General features: G+C 39.5%; 2 protein-coding genes across 3 annotated transcripts; one reads left to right on the top strand and one right to left on the bottom strand.

The window, feature by feature from the left end:
• The first annotated feature begins 42 nt into the window (after positions 1-42).
• Positions 43-10,124, top strand: slc67a1 (solute carrier family 67 member 1). Of its 2 annotated transcripts, XM_086106339.1 has the most exons (11): positions 43-198; positions 1,918-2,015; positions 2,108-2,253; positions 2,400-2,532; positions 3,278-3,390; positions 5,480-5,590; positions 5,678-5,778; positions 6,732-6,833; positions 7,150-7,270; positions 7,565-7,796; positions 8,760-10,124. In XM_086106339.1, exons 1-10 carry the CDS (start codon positions 43-45, stop codon positions 7,747-7,749), a joined length of 1,266 nt encoding a protein of 421 aa, XP_085962465.1. In that variant the 3' UTR covers positions 7,750-7,796; positions 8,760-10,124. The 2 variants fall into 2 exon arrangements, with proteins under 2 accessions (XP_085962465.1, XP_085962464.1); XM_086106338.1 differs by having other exon boundaries at positions 7,565-10,124.
• Positions 9,350-16,210, bottom strand: ndufs3 (NADH:ubiquinone oxidoreductase core subunit S3). The gene is made up of 7 exons (XM_086106343.1): positions 16,050-16,210; positions 15,572-15,634; positions 14,588-14,685; positions 14,115-14,264; positions 12,595-12,720; positions 12,378-12,497; positions 9,350-11,677 (listed from the first exon to the last, which is right to left on the bottom strand). The coding sequence occupies exons 1-7, from the start codon at positions 16,102-16,104 to the stop codon at positions 11,507-11,509; spliced, it is 783 nt and encodes a 260-aa protein (XP_085962469.1). The 5' UTR covers positions 16,105-16,210; the 3' UTR covers positions 9,350-11,506.
• Positions 16,211-17,479: the final 1,269 nt, after the last annotated feature.

The raw sequence follows: 17,479 nt of genomic DNA, 5'->3' as shown, positions 1-17,479 counted from the left end.
AATACAATATATTCATTTTTTGTTTTTCACGCCTTAGGCAACATGACCGCAAGAGTTGAAACCAGCGACCTAACTTCTCCGGTTAGCTTTAAAGCTAACGCTGCGACTCATTTGAAAAAGAAAACAACTATTTACGTCGTTTATGTAATCGCTGCATTGGACATAACATGGATGTTTTTACAATTCTCCATTACGCCGGTAAGTGTCCCATGTTTCTGTCGCGTTGGACGAGCATTCAGTTTTCCGTGATTACTATTAAGTGGACGCTGCTCCGGAAGTGACCATTGTCTATACTTCATCGCTGCTGTGGATTTGAGCAAACCAAAATTCATGTTACACTGCAAAATTAACATTGGTCACCGGAGTGTAATATGATAATCTCAGTCTTGTCATACAGCACTGTTGATTTCCAATAATTTACCAGTGAATTGTAAGATTAAATCATTATTATGCCCATTGGTTATAATAATAATAATATATTTTATTTATAAGCGCCTTTCAAGACACCCAAGGACACTTTACAATAACAAAAAACACAAAACAATACGGTTATGACATTAATGCAATGTGGTGGCATTTGATACCTCGGCCTTCAGTGGGGATTGACCCGACATAATGAACCTCTTAATTTTACAAATACATCATAGTCACTAGAGATGCCGTTTATTAATTATTTTTCTACATGTTTTGCTATATGAACTTTTTGCTTGGTCTGACCAACCATCAGAGGACCCAAACTGCTGACATGGTTGTGGGCCAGCTAGCTGGCCACTGAGGTAAATTTGAAATCAGATTGGTGAAGCTTCAATTGCAAGAACATACTGTAAATGCGTAGAAAATTTCCTCTGAATGGTGACCAGACAGAAAGAATGGCTCTCATATAGGTTGTTGCTTTTGGGGATCACGGTGCATATTATCAACTAATCAGCTGTTCTCTTTGCAAAACCTGCAATTTCTGCAGCCGGACTGTGTGACTTTTCAACCCTGCTGACTCATGCTCAAGAAAACATGCACACACACGCGCGCGCGCACACACACACACACACACACACACACACAAAATGCAACTAACTTGAAAAGATGTCCATCTATTTTATTGTATTGTCGCTTCCAATTAAACTGGGCACCATGCTCAAGGCATTTACTACTCAATTGTCGAGGTAGAAACAAAAAAAAGTGTATTGAACACAGTAACCTCATATTTTAAAATGAAACAAAAGAACGCCCAGCTTTAGTTTTTAATGGCCAGTAGTTCCACGCAGGTACATTGTGGACTGTGAAACGACCATTTTTTCTGCCGACGTATCGTCACATTATGGACAGCGGGGAAATCGCTTAACTGTTTTTAAAACTGTTCTATTTGAAGGTTATAAAAGATTCTTGCTGACATGGAGGCAGTACCGGTACTCACAGCGGCTATTATTCAATGCTCAGAAAACACTGACAAAAAAAACAAAAACATCAGTACAAATCTCCACAAGGTTGTTTATTTTATTTCTACATCATGATTTGAAAAGTCAAATCTGGTGAGTGATTTGAAAGTGAAATCTCAAAATGGGTCACCATCTGCAGCCCAAGGCAGACCACCATTTCTGAGAGTGATCCATATACGTATATTTGTCATTTTTATCAACACCTTGATGCGATCTTACCCAAAGTGTGATGGAATTCATTTGGCCCCATGTTTTTGCACTCTGAAAGTTGTGGCTCTGTAATTAGCAGAGTATTCTACAGCAGTGCATATCGTTAAATTGGACTAATAACGACATACATATAGAGTGTTAGCTTAAAAAGAAAATTTCAATTTACAATTTTGATGCATATAAGAAAACAGCGTGGCTGTTAGCTGCCATAATAATGAACATCTCATGACATGTTAACGTTTGAAAGCGTCTCTCTGTTCTGTGCTTCTAACAGTTTTTGGCAAGGAAACTGGGCTTTGACACTTTGTGGTTTGGTTATTTACAAACCACTGTTGGTGTCATGCAGCTGGTTGGCGGGCCTTTGTTTGGAAGGTAAGTCCGGGCAAGCGTCATTGAGATGTTTTCAGACTTTTGTCGTGAGCGAGCTCAACCTGTGTTGTTGCGCTTCCTTTATTGTTTGGTAGGTTTGCGGATGTTCTCGGGGCCCGAGCAGCAATGTCATTGGCGTGCACCGCCAACATTGTTTTCTTCATTCTACTGGCTATTGCAGACTCTCCTGTCATGCTTTTTGTGCACAAACTCCCCACAATTGTCATGCATGTCCTCCCAGGTGAGCGTCTCTTTGTATAACTAATTTCATCCGCCATTGTGCTCATGCCACACGTTGAACTTCTCTTACATAACTTCAAGTACCTTCCATCTTTTTACATAGACAGCTTGAATAAACTTCCAATGTTCAAATTGTATTACCTGCAGCTTCTCAGATGGTTGTATCAGACCTTTCAGAACCTGAAAAACGCGCCGATGGACTTTCCAAACTAGGACTCTGTTTTGGCATTGGAATGATAGCTGGCTCCACTATAGGTGGCCATCTTGTCAAAAGCTATGGGTGAGTGACACTCTGTCATTTATGTTTTGTCTTTTTTTTTTTTTTTCCACACACCACCGCTAAGAGTTAGCTAACTGGGACTTGCAGACGTTCCGTTTATTTGGATGAATTTATTTATGTCTCTTCATCATGAATGAATGGATTAAGAAAAACATCATATGACAAACATCGCATGTACCGTATTTTCCACACTAAAAGGCGCACTGGATTACGAGGCGCACCTTCAATGAATGGGCTATTTTGTAATTTTTTTCATACATTGGGCGCATTATAAGACGCAATCTACAATGCATCCACTAGATGGAGCTACGCTCAAGGAAACACCAACAGAAAGAACGATGAGATGTCAGTAAAACTTATTAAATAAAGCAGCGATACAGTTCACTTAACCAACAGCAAGTTAGAACATTGACTCGTTAACGTTGAACTTCTCTTGCCGCTGCTCTATTTCCGTGTTCAACTGCGAAACCGATCGCCTTAAGTTTGAACTCTGCGTTGTCAGCATGTCTTGAGCAAGGAGCCATTTTGGGATCGAAATATTACCGTAATGACCATACACAAGGTGCATCGGATTTTAAGGCGCACTGTGAGCTTTTAAGAAAATGTAAGGCTTTTAGGTGCGTCTTTTAGTGTGGAAAATACGGTAATTGCCCAAATAGGAAAACATTTGATTTTTAACATTTTTAGTGCATGGATGTTTTTTGCTTTCCAGCTAACACAACAAAGTTGACCTTGTATTTCCCAGGGAGACATTTGCTGCATGCAGTGGTGCTGCAGGGAGCGCATTCAGTTTGCTGTTGGTATTAAGCTTTATTCCTCGAACCACTAAAGTTCAAAGTCCAGCCTCCAAAACAGATTGTAAGACACACTTGAGTTTGCCAAATCTATATTTTTTGGAAAGGAAATTGTATACACTGATCACATTTATATCGTGCATTGAGTAGAAGACAGGTTTGTGTGTTTCACTGAGTTGCGTTTTTAATTTGGAAGACAGTCAAACCTCGGTTTTCGAACGTCTCTGTTCTCGACCAAATCGGTTTTCGACCAAATATTTTATGCCTCGGATTACGACCGAAAATCGGTTCTCGACCAAACTGAGCGCACTTGAATGCGCCACTCGACTCCTGTCGCCTTCCTTACACGTCTGCTTACAATAGAATGCTACACGAGGAAGTGACTCTTCCTCGTGTAGCATTCTATTGTAAGCAGACGTGTTCAATTTAAAAAAAAAAAGAGCGCCCAATGTGAGCGGACGTGTTCAATAAAGATTTTTTTAAAAAGCATCGTGTTTGTTGACGTCGACGCAAATCGGACTGTTATTTCTGCATTGTGTATCAGCCCCTAATCATGGCACCAAAGAAAGCAAGTGGAAGTAGTAAAGGTGGTGAAAAAAAGAGGAAAATAGTGCGCAAAACTATTGAATTTAAGAAAGATTTGATCATGAAATATGAATCAGGTGTGTCTGTGTTGGCGAAGGAGTTCGGCATGCCGAAATCGACGATCAGCAGCATCCTTAAAAAGAAAGACCATCTTAAAGTCACTGATGTGGCTAAAGGATCTCGTGTGTTTAGCAAACAAAGGCCACAAATATGAGAGGAAGTGGAGAAACGTTTGCTTATTTTCATATATGAGAAACAGCTAGCAGGGGACAGTCTTAGCCAAGATACGATTTGTGGCAAAGCAAGACAATTGTATGGAGATTTGATTAAAAAAAAGGAACCTAGCATTGCTCCTGAAGAGTTTGATTTTAAAGCAAGCAGAGGATGGTTCAAAAAGTTGAGGAAAAGAAGTGATTCGTCATGGGGAGGCAGCCAGTTCAGACAAAGAAGCTGCCGAAAAGTTTAGAGTTGAGTTTGAAAATCTCGTCAAGGCCGAGGAATATTTTCCCCAGCAAATTTTTAATATGGACGAGACTGGACTTGTGTGGATAAAGCGGTTCAGAAAATGGATGCAGGGATGTTACCTCGTACCGTAGTGTAGGATTGCAGACAGAGCGTCCATGGTTACAGCCATTACTTTAGGGTTTATAAATTCAAGGTGTAAAAGAATGAAATCTACAATTGTCACGATGAGAGAGAGAGAGAGAGATGTTATTTAAATTTATGTTACAATGTTAATGTTTATGTTAAAATTGGTAAAAATAAAACATACAAAATGTTTGTACAGTTTTTTTGTACAGTATTTTACATATCACCTGCTCTCTTATTACATATGTACTGTATACAGTTTATGGTGTAAAATAGTTTAAAAAAGAAGCTTTTAAAAAAATGTTTTCTAGACTTGGAACAGATTAAAATTTATTACATTGATTATAATGGGAAACGCGGTTTCGTTTTTCGAACAAATCGGGTTTTCGAACAGCCTTCTGGAACGGATTATGGTCGAAAACTGAGGTATGACTGTACTTTGCACTTGAAGAAGACAAGGATCTTTATTGGCACTCTGTTAACTGCAGGCAAAATATCTGTTACTTATGTCTTGGTTAAAATTCTCTATTTACACATTTAAAAACAGTACTTGATAATATGTGTTGCACACGTTGTGTCGATCATTTATACTGTGCCCCAAAAGCATCGAAGCAGTGAGGCCACTTTGTGATTTTATTATTTTCTGTAGTCTGACATTATTTGGGTTTGACATCAAAATATGTATATGAAATGCATGTTCTATTGGGTTTAAGTCTGGAGAATGACTTGGCAAATCAAAAACATTGCACTCATTAATTCCCTTATTGAACTCCTTTGTTGTTTTATTTTGGATTTTGAATGGGATTGGCCTTACATTTCCAATACTTTTGAAGGAAAAAGTAGGATTGGCCTACAACTGGGTCTATCGGATTTTGTCAGATGAATTTATCAAATGCTTGTATGTCATCAATCGTGGATATTTCTCTCATCACTTTGCCATATGCGTCTCATACTTATCATATGTTTTGAATGCACTGCAGCTGAGACCAAAAGCAAGTCCATATTTGATGTTGGCCAGATCACAAGACTCATGAAGTTTCCAGGCGTGACACCGACCTTTGTTGTGAAGATTGTTTCAAGCTTACCGTCAGGTGAGAGCTTTTTTTTTTCTTTTCAATGTACCAAAATTGGTCAGTGGATTTATAACCACAAGACAATTTGCGCTTGTATTTGTGAAGGCATTTTCCAAGTGATGTTCTCTATAATCACATTGGACTTTTTCAAGTTGACACCTGAGCAGAATGGATACATAATGGCATATTTTGGAATAGCTCAGATGGTGAGTCATTAACAAATATCTCCTGTAGTGTTCAAGTTACCGTATTTTCTGCACTATAAGGCACACCGAAAAGCATTCCCCAACACACACTCAGACAACTAATTTGTGAGCTCTGCGCAGCCATTGTGAAACAAAGATAATACCACACGCATAGTTAACTACTGACTAAACGAAGGAAGAAGGAGCCAAGCAAGACTTCCATGGATATTTTGCCCCTTGTGGATGTGAGTCCACGAGGTTTGTGTGCCTTTTTCTTGACTCAATTGTCTTCATAACTTTTGTCTTTCATCTACTTTTTTGTAATGCCATTTGTATTTATATGCCTCATGTCTATGTTTGTGACCACTTTTCATGGCTTTGCTACAGCTGCAGCAGTTGTGAAGGCTCTATATCACAGGTGTCAAAGTCAAGGCCCGGGGGTCAGATCTGGCCCGCCACATCATTTTATGTGGCCCGCTAAAGCAAATCAAGCATGCCTAGTTCTTTGATGCCTGCTAAAGTCTGAACTAAAATTTCAAATTGTCATATGTAATCCACAATAGCAGTCATTATTCTTGACTTCCGATTTTCAAACTAGTTATTCATCAATTTGTTGTGTGCTGTGCCAAAATTCATAGTGGCCTTCCAAGGCAAACCGTAACTACAATGTGGCCTGCGACAAAAATGAGTTTGATGCCCCTGCTCTATATAAATAAAGCTGTATTGTATTGTATTCCTATAGCGTAGCACCATCTAGTGGATGCATAGCGCAACCGCAGCCACTATTGTAGGTTCTAGCCTATGCGCCTTATCGTACAGTGCGCCCTATAAATGAAAAAAGTTTTAAAATAATCCATTCATTGAATGTGCGCCTTATAATCGGAAGCGCCTTATAGTGCAGAAAATACAATCCAAATATTATTTTGTTGCGCGGACTATACAATGAAGTCATGAAACGGCAACCATTTGTTCAGGTGGTTCAGGGCGGAGTGATTGGGCGACTTACATCAAGGTACTCTGAGAGTTCACTGCTACTTCTGTCTATTGGAATTTCTGCTTTTGTGGGCCTGGCTCAGGTACACTCCGTACTCACATACCGAAAAAAACCCCTAAAACATGCACATCATTTGTATCATGTTAAAGCCGGTCTACTGAAATGAAAGGTTGTCTTCATCTGTATTTCTCCTGCGTTCCTTTACTTTTCTTAAATGAATGCGCGACTGATACAGTCTCTCTCTCATTCACACACACACACACACACACACACACACACACACACACACACAATGAAAAACACAATTTATGACATTAGTTCCCGACATCTGACGCACATTTCAAATAAATGTTGAATAAAAAGTGCAAGGAGGTCTCTGAAATCTGTTCTTCCTGCAGGCTTACATGCAGAATGTGTTCCAGTTCTGCCTGACCGTGGTCCCCATGATCTTGTCCCTCAGCATTTTTAATGTCATCACAGACAGTTTGCTCACCAAGAGTGTACCTCCCTCTGATACAGGTAAGATCCTGCTGAGTTTATGTCAGCAAATCATTTTTTTAGGGTGTAGCATTTTTCCCAGGCGCAACAAAGTACAATACCTAATTTCTATCTCATAACAAACTAATTTACTGCACCTTTTACAAAGGACGAGTATGCAAAACTGCTGATGGGGTAATTACAGTGCCAGTTTACAGTTAGTGTTTACTTCAAGCCAAAAGATCTATTTGGACACAACCCGATATGCGAGATGCAAGAAAAATGTATCCTTTCTTTAAGGTTATTAATTGATACCTCTTCTGTTTCCTTGTCTAGGCACAATGTTGGGACTGTGTGCATCAGTTCAGTCTCTACTTCGGACAGTTGGACCGACCATTGGCGGCTTCCTCTATGTGAACTATGGCATTTTCTCCATCGGCTTTCTTCAGTTTATTGTAAATAGTTCTGTGCTTGCATACCTGCTGAAGCGTCGACTCAACAAGAAAGACGGATACTCTTAAGCTTGTCAAATCTGTATCTCCCAACCAGCTTGACAAAAAATATTAAGGTGGGTCTTTCCAACCGTATTTAAATGATTCCAATGTATAATGCAAGCTTATTTTGAATATTCCGATTCAAATGACTTTTTTTAGGAACACAGTGGCCCCTAAATTTTAGGGCGCACATTGTAAATCTTCACATTTCCACTCATTTTTACTGTATTCCTAATAAATAGGCTGCAATGTGGAGTACTAGTTCATCAGCAACAAAACCTATTCAGAAACAGTGTAAAAAAAACAACAACAAAAAATAACACATTTCCCGGTCACACGTTCGATTAGATGAAACATTTATTTGAACCGTCTCAAATTTTTGCGGCACAATACCACAATTTAGAGACAGACTGGAGCCCTGTGAACATTAGCTAACTATAGCTATGTGTGATGCTCAGTGCCGTTAAATTGTGTGTGTGTGTGTGTGTGTGTGTGTATAACAATTGAAAACAGCATTTTAGGTTATTTTTCTCTCATATTTACAAACCCAAGTCCAATGAAGTTGGAGCATTGTGTGAAACCGAACTACAAACAGAATACACTGATTTGCAAATCATGTTCAACCTTTATTCAAATGGTTACACTACAAACACTAGATACTTGAGTATTTGATGTTCATTCTGATAAACTATATTGTTTTAAGCAAATAATCATTAACCTATAATTTTATGGCTGCAACACGTTCCAAACAAAGCTGTGACAGGGTCATGTTTACCACTGTTACATCACCTTTTCTTTTAACAACCTTCAATCAAGGTTTGGGAACTGAGGACACTGATTGTTGAAGCTTTGTATGTGGAATTCTTTCCCATGCTTGCTTGATGTACAGCTTCAGCTGTTCAACAGGCAGCGGTCTCCGTTGTGTATTTTACGCTTCATAATGCGCCACACATTACCAATGGGAGACAGGTCTGGACTGCAGGCAGGCCAGTCTTGTACTCACACTCTTTTACAGTGAAGCCACACTGTTTTTACAGGTGCAGAATGTGGTTTGAAATTGTCTTGCTGAAATGAGCAGAGACGTCCATGGAAAAGACGTTGGACACCTTGGACGGCCGCATATGTTTCTCCAAAAGCCGTATGTACCTTTCAGCATTCAGGGTGCCTTCACAGATGGCACTTATGGATGTAGCACCAAACTGTATTTACCGACATGGGTTTTCGGAAGTGTTCCTGAGCCTGTGTGTTGATATCCTTCACACATTGATGCTGTGGGATTAAAACTCACCAACATTCAATGTTTTCGGTTTTGGGCCTTGCCGCTTACATGCAGTCATTTGTGAAGATTCTCTGAAACTTTTCATATTATTTAGTTGATGACGAAATCCCTTAATTCTTTGCAAATGTCCGTTGTTCCGTGTTAGCCTATTTATCTGTGGGACGTTCCAAACAGGTGTTTGATGAGAATTCCTCAACTTTTTTGCCACCTCTCTCGTTTTTTGGGAACGTGTTACAGCCATAAAATTCTATGTTAATGATTATTTGCTAAAAACAATCAAGTTGATCAGTTTGAACATTGAATGTCTTGTCTTTGTCGTGTATTCAATTAAATATAGGTTGAGCATCATTTGTAAATCATTGCATTCTGTTTTTATTTATGTTTCACACAACGTCCCAATTTCAATGAAATTGGCTTCAAACATTTGTTTGATGATCTTGAAGTGGGGAAACTATGCAAACAAACTTAATAATTTCTGAAAAGATTTTTCCAAAGCATTGCAGCAAACCAAAAAATTATGAAGAATCATGTCATTTATTTCAGTAACCCATTAACTAGATTCATTACACTGAGTGGAATGTTTCATGATTTTTAAAAACTGTCATTTCAGAGCTCCAGATTAACTTTTTTTACTAGGAGTACAGTAGGCCCCTAACCTGAAATTTTAGGAGCGCAAGTAAAAAATTCAGGGACGCACACTGTAAGTTGACTTGGAAAGTAAATGTTCACACCACGCATTTTCACTATGTTACTGATAAATGGCCTTTAGTGTGGAGCAGAAGTTTGTTTTTTACTGGTTGCAATGCACAAGTAAATTTTACGACCACCACGCTGCTATTTAGGGCCAGTCTGGAGCACTTCGTTTGGATTAAGGTTGACCGCTTATAAGATCATCTCAAGTCATTCATTGTATATTTTTTACTTCTAAATGTGTAAATATGTAAGAAATGGATTTTGAAACGTATTTTCCTGGTGTTTCCTTTGTGTTTTATAAAACTATCTTGTTCTTTTAATTCAACTACCGAAATAAAATGTTCTACAATACGGTATTTTATTTCTTGCCAAAAATCTGTACCGAAATGTGAAATTATTATCTGTAATAAATAACGTTGAGATTTTGCAATAGTTTTGTTACCCTGTTTACCGATACCCTCACTTGAACAATAATGCATCAAATTATCACCATTGATTTGACGGATTTTAAAACTGGTAATCTATCAATTTGTTGTGAACAAGTAATCATGCGATGAGACGTTTAAACATTCATTTGGTTTCATTGTCATAACGGCCCTTCTGAGGGAAGCTGTAACTCCAAAGAAAGTTTGACACTGCTGCTCGAAAGGCTGAGGACATTTGGCTACTCAACAGATGAAATAAGCAACAACAAAAATGGGGCTTTAGCCTCAACCGACTTTGAAGATCTCATCGAGTTTTGATGGCTAACGAAAATAAAAAACATCTTTGATGCTTCAACAGCCATGTTTACATTCATTATACTGCATAAGCAACACATCAACAATGTATAAATACAGAACAAGTTACACCAAGTGCCCCGCACCCCAATGCATGCCGAGGGAGGGACACAGGCTTTGGAAGGATGTATGACCCTTGAAATATTCGATTTTTTCTTCTTCCATTTGAAAAGGAACACAAACTATCATGAACAAAGTGTTCCAGTGTGTGATGATACCCAAATTCAGCTTTTTCGCAATCCACAAATCACACAGAGATGTGTTAACCCCTATCATGCACCCTGCAACCTGATAACATCAGATGTCCATTGCTTGTGTGACATTGCTTTAGTTTCCAGGACACTGCAGTACATGAATACATTAGTTTAAAAAGAAAAATAGACCCACTAAAAAGATCTAGGAACTAAAGATGAACTCCATATTTGGATTACAAATACGTTTGCCAATGTCCGTATCCTGAATCTTAACACCGAGTTTTCGTCAATGCATTATAGGCTAAAGCTGAAAACAGCTGTGCGGCATCCACTTGATTTGTGTTTTTGACTTTATTGGTTGTTATGTGCATTTAGGGAAATAACTGCCAAAAAGACAGAGGAATTCCAGGTTATTTTGAGGCCAAATTTGAGGATTCCCAAAAACACGCTCACTACAAATCGGCTAAAAACACATTAGCTAATGATGCATGATGGCTACTAATCACTTGTTTTCATGTACTTGGACAACAATTTTAACTTTTGGGCTGTTGGGAAATCGCAAAGTGTAACATTTTAACCATCTGCTCTATGTTTGTCGATTACTTTAAATGAGATGAAATGACTATAAAGATGACCTTGACCTTGAGACCCTGTGGCATGCAGACTCGGGCTACAGCGGGTAACTTATTGTTGTGACATGTAAATAACACAGCATTATTTTTTCTGTATTAAGCACTTTTATTTACATAAATATTTCTGTGGGTTTAACAAGGGTCGAAAACCCAACTTGATGAGGGTATTTGTATACACTAAAGAGGTGTGGGGAGGGAGGGTTGGGATCACTTCTTCTCAGAAGCTTCGCCTCCAGCTTCCAGTATGGGCGGAGCCTCCTTGGCCTCTCGGTGAGCGGGGAACACCTCCCACGGTGTGTTCAAGTCAAACTTGCGAAACTCCTGTGTCAGCTCCACCGGCTCCGCTACCACACGCTTCAGTTCGTCGTCGTAGCGCACCTGGCAAAAGCACGGGTTCAATTATTGGACTATTGTGAAACTAAAATGAGATCTCACAAAATGGGCCTTTGCCCTCTCTCTGACAGGTCTTTGAGGCTAAACTTGCTGTATTTGAGTTTCTATTTTACAGCTGTGTGGGCTAGGCTTAAAGCAATCCCGCACCTTGCTTATAGAAAAAGCAAATGAATTTTTTCAAACCACGTTTCCTTTCTTCTAAACACCAAGCAAAAACTAAAAGTTTTGTTTGCCAGCATTCAATTGCATCAACTTCCACATAAATAATGGGAGTGGGGCATTACAGATTATGTGAAAATAGAAATTCGAAAACTATCCCTTTGGTGAACAACATACACAAATATGATCTGTGATCACCTTCCACCGAGCTCCTTTCTTGTCCTACGGCAAAGAACGTGAAAATGGTTGCCCACATGTGAATGTGAGAAAATATTAATAGTGAGGTACAGACCCTTATAACATAAGTTTCCTACTTCTCGGATTTCATCTATCGCTGGTAATTTTTGGAACCTAACTTGCATGATAAACGAGGGACCACTCTACTTGTAATGGCAGTTCGAAATGTTACGAAACTATTGCCTGTGAAGGATTTATGATGGCAACAGTTTGAACCTGGGACAAATCTACTTGACATTTGCTCTGAGAACTTTGGAGATTCCATTGTGTTGAGAAGAGTGGTTGTCACCTCAACATATCCTGACAGAGGGAAGTCTTTCCTGAAAGGATGACCTTCAAAGCCGTAGTCGGTCAGAATGCGTCGCAGGTCAGGGTGGTTGGCAAAAAACACACCATACATGTCCCAAACCTTAATGAGAAAAACAAACAACATGCGCTGTTGGGTAAAGCGATGTCAAGAACATTCTTCAAGGCAAGTGCGTTGACGCGTGTCGTTTGTGACTCACCTCCCTCTCGTACCAGTTGGCAACCATGTGGACGGGAACAGCAGAGTCCAAAGGTGTGAGTTCATCCGTGTACGTTTTAACTCGAATACGGGAGTTGTAGCGCAGTGACAGCAAGTTGTACACAATCTGTGAACCAACACACAACACAAAAACTTCTGGTTTGGTGTCTTCTGAACAACAAACTGGACTGGTCTACAAACACGGACAACCTGATTAGGAAAGGACAGAGCCGACTCTTCCTACTCAGGAAACTGAGGTCTTTTGGGGTTCAGGGGTCGCTCCTTAAGACTTTCTATAACTCGGTGGTGGCCTCGGCCATCCATTATGGCATTGTCTGCTGAACAGCTGTCAAATTAGGAATACGTGATTGGCTCTTAATAGCTTAAGAACAGTTCAGTTGTATTTAACTTTGTACAGCCTCCTTCCCTACCAGAGAGGTGACATTCCATGCTGGTGTGGAACCAGTACAATGGAAACGCGGCTTAAAGCTAAGTTACAGTTTGGTAATGCATACAAACCGTGATGCTTGTTGACATAATTCTCCAATGGAAATAATAATTGAGGACTATATTCGCGGCGGAGTGGTTTGTGTGTGGCGGACCTCCGGTTGACTTCCTGTTTTTGGCAAGAGAAAAGTATTTTGCGACATACCTCCTTTTCTTCAGCACTAGACTATAGTAGTGTTTTTTCCCCCAATGACCTCATTACTAAAAAAAACTGAAGTAAAAATGTGCTGTGTGGGCTATATTTGTTGATCACTGCGGTATATGCAGTGATAATTTTACAGTTTAACCCCAGCAAGTCCCGAATTCTGAAATGGTCGACTTATTCAATTGCATATGATAATAACACTAACAACAACAATATACATTGATAATAGGTTTATTTCTTATCAACAAATGCTGCAAAAATGTAATTAATTCAGGCATACAAGATTTGCTGAGAAATAGCTTCTTATTTCATCCCATGCTTCAGTCTTTGAGTTCATAAATTCTCTTCACTTTACTCTGCTTCCAATGATGCAAGACTTTCTCAAAGTCAACTTATTATCGCAAAAAACTATCCAACTTTAGCTTCTTCCTCTGTGATATCTCCGCAATCAACTTTCGCAACACTTGTTTTAACGTTACACAATTTGGCAATTTTCTGCTTTCCGCGAGGTTGAAGGCCGATCTCGCCAATCTCATCTCGCGAGAAAGGAAATCTCGTCACGCGAGATTACTTAATGCGAGATCAAAACAACAATGGCGGCGATTGTCGAATTGCGTTGTTGGAAAAAAAGATGTACCATAGTTTTTTTTGTTGTTTTGACTGAGAAATTTCCTTGCGTCCCAAAAACGCACATTGTTTGGAACTGTGCGTCTCGCGGGAAAATGATGCGTCTAGGACGCGGGACGCAGAGGTAACGAGATGACTGTATATGGGTGAAAGCAAATCAGACACAGTGTTAAGAAACTTGGGTTTAAATTGTGAAGAAATGGTTTTCCTTGACACAAAAAGCAAAAAGAGAACTGCTGTACCTCAAAGCGGTTCTGCCGTGAAGGAATGTCGACAGCTGTTAGGTCGACCATGTTTCTGAACTGAGCGTTGGTGTGGTCCCTCAGGAAAGTCAGCATGGGGATCACGCCGTCAGGGTGGATCATCACCTCCAGCTCATTATAACATGTCACCTAAACACACACAGACACACACACACAAAAATACACATTTTCAAAATCAGAATATCTTCATATTTCTGAAAGGCCCTTTTGATCTCAAGCGGATTTTCGAACTGGGTTGTTCAGAAGCCCAACTGAACAGACATCTTTATCCATGCCCATTCATGGGAGGATCTGTATTGTTTCTTTCCTAAAAAAAGGCAGGATTAAGACGCGAGCATGTGCAAAGACCATATATGTGAAGTAGGAAGACTTCATCGATCTCTCTATTGTCCCACATAATCATACGTGTCTTCACTTGGAACAGGCTGCACTTACTGTTGCATTGAACTGACCTGAACCTGCTGGATGTATTTGGGCATCATCTCAGCCACATACTCCCCAAACGCTGTCAGCTGATTGTGGGCGACTGCATCCTTAGGCCGCACAGTTGCTGCGGAGACCACATGAAGAGGTGACGAGATGTTCATTGTGGTTAAACACACTTTGTCCTCCAATGTCACATGCAGAAATGGATCTTTTTAAACAAACCTTAACTGAAACACTTGAAATGAGTTCTACTTCAAAAGACATTTTTTTGTAGAATTGTGCTTGACTATTTGCATGACCCCAAAAATAAGCTTGATTCATAATTTGAGGTTCTGGGCAGCCTTTATTTTCCATTTCTACTGTAGTGATGTAAACCTGCGTAAAAAAAAAAAGAAAAAAAAGAAGAAAAACAAACGAGGAAGGCATAAACTGTTATTTATGCCAATAGCACTGCGCCCCAACGCAGCAGGTAATTCCTGCCTCCCTTGTGGGACAGCCATCAACCAACTATAGGCTGGACACGTTCAAAAGACATGAGGTGATGGCCATTCAGAAAGCAGCAGAAGAGAAGGAGAAGTACAGTATATTATAAATGGCTGTACCTAAAATACTCAACTAATCAAGTTACAAAAATTAAAATAATATAGTTTAAGAAATTACTTTTCTTTTTAAGGGAGGACACTGTGTGTTATTGCAGCATTGGTGGACACGGACCACAGTGCATTTGAAGGCTGCTACAAAATAATCTATGACTGTCTCAAACAAAAGTAGCCCCATCACACAAGCTATGAGCCCATCATTCACCTATGCAATAATAAATGAATGCTTTAATATGATAACAGTCATATTATTATTGGAGCTCTTAACTTTAAAGTTTGTTTCTATGAGTCCGTTGAATTTATTCAATACATGCATAGTATGTAGTAGGGGTAAGTATTTTAACTCTGAATATCCACCGTTAGGTTTTTTATAATGCATTGTTTAAAACAGTGTGTTCAAATTGTACATACGTTTTGTTTCAGTGGTGGAACTCTGCAATCTGCTCTGCTGCAAGAGACATGAAGATCTTGCAACTGGACACATGAGAAGCCAAAGTGAAGTACAACCGTTTTTGCAACACTGTCAGCGAGATACAATGAACGTGATACAGGGCCAATCAAAATCAGTATTCTGCGTTCAATGGAACTGAACCGGGATTCTCTTTAACATTTCTGGAAGGTTCGACCAGATATACACTACTGGCACAACATAATCAGGAGTGATTCCAAAGTTGCCTCTAATATCGATGACTTAACGCGTCATGACAACAGGCAGTGCGCAGAACCATTCTATGAAGCTGGGTTGCTAGCATTAGCTAGCTCGAAGGTCAACGCTAGTGACATGCGTTAGTGATAATTTACCGTATCGTTTCTAAGTGGCGCACAAAGGCAAACATCTTTTCATGGCGTTTCGCCTTCAAATGCTCGTCGTTGTTTACTGTTAACTTACTGGAGAAATTCCGTCCGAGACTTCCGCGGACACACCGAACAAGAGCCGCAGCCATGTTGACTCGATAGTCGCTCTTCTCTTGTAACGGGAGTGGAGAGGAGACTGGCCCGCCTCTGTCGCCGCCGAGTGGACTGGATGATGTATAATCGAGTAAAAGTATCCGAGTCCGAAGTGACTGTTGTGTCATAAACAACAAGCAAGTCAAGTCAACTAAACATTGAATTTAAAGGCAAATCAAGTTTAGTCATTCCATAAGCAAATTCATTATGGCATTGTCTGCTGGTCGGGCAGCATCTCGGCCAGGGACAGAAAGAGACTGGAGCGACTGGTCAGGAGGGCCAGTTCTGTCCTGGGCTGCTCCCTTGACACTCTGGAGGAGGTGGGCAACAGGAGGATGCTAGCTAAGCTAAAAGCTATGATGGACAGTCCCTCCCACACCCTCCAGCCCGCCCTGACAGCACTGGGTAGCTCCTTCAACCAGAGACTGTTACACCCGTGCTGCAAGAAGGAGAGATACCGCCGCTCATTCTTACCGACTGCTGTCAGGCTGCTAAAAAATAAAATACGTGAAAAACCAGTAACAATTGTAAATAGCACAGCCACCTTATACCAGTTGCATATATGCTTATATATATATCTATATCTATATATTTATATTGCACTTATATTGAACTCTGTACAGCTGTTTATCAACATTTATTTTTGTGCTTGCAAACACTTTATTATTATTCTTTCTAACCCCCAAATTTGCTGCTGTAGACTGTAAATTTCCCCAGTGTGGGACAAATAAAGGATTTTCCCCTTATCTTATCTTAAAAATCATATCATATTACAATCTTGCTGAGTCACAATTTTGAGTACCTTATATTAACACTTTAGCCACTTCTGCCCTCCTGATATCAACTACAATTTCGTAGCTGAAATAACACATTCACAATCACCATTTTATGGTCCCAAACCTCCACATTGTCTTGCACTTACACTAACCTTTTTGCGACATATTCTTGGTTACTGATTAATGTGAAGGGCTGCCAGTTTGATACACACTAGTGAAATATCAAATTTGATTAAATCATCTTTCATGTTTGTATTATACTGTAAAAGTATAATATACATAAGGGTAAAAGTATTTGATGAAATGTAGATTTTTCTTTTTCTTCTTTGTTTTGAAAAATTATCAATTCAAATTGCTACATAAGGGGTAGGACTAGATAAGTTATTTACTTCTTCCTACTCCTTTGAGCATACAACTGTGATGATGTGTTTTTTCTTTTATCTACTTTCTAATTTTTCAATTAGTTTGTTCTGGTCACAGCTTTTAAAATAATTTTCATTTTTACTGTATTTTGGAATGATTTTTTCAATCTTACTATGAGTTATTTAATTCGTTTTCGGTAACTACAATAATCTTGAGCTGTGGATAAATTATG

Source organism: Hippocampus guttulatus, chromosome 3 (genome assembly GCF_054856545.1).
Source record: "Hippocampus guttulatus isolate MCC_2025c chromosome 3, RoL_Hgut_1.0, whole genome shotgun sequence".
Lineage (NCBI taxonomy): Eukaryota > Metazoa > Chordata > Actinopteri > Syngnathiformes > Syngnathidae > Hippocampus > Hippocampus guttulatus.
The sequence above is the reverse complement of the archived record's forward strand: the minus strand, read 5'-3'. Positions and strand labels throughout refer to the sequence as shown.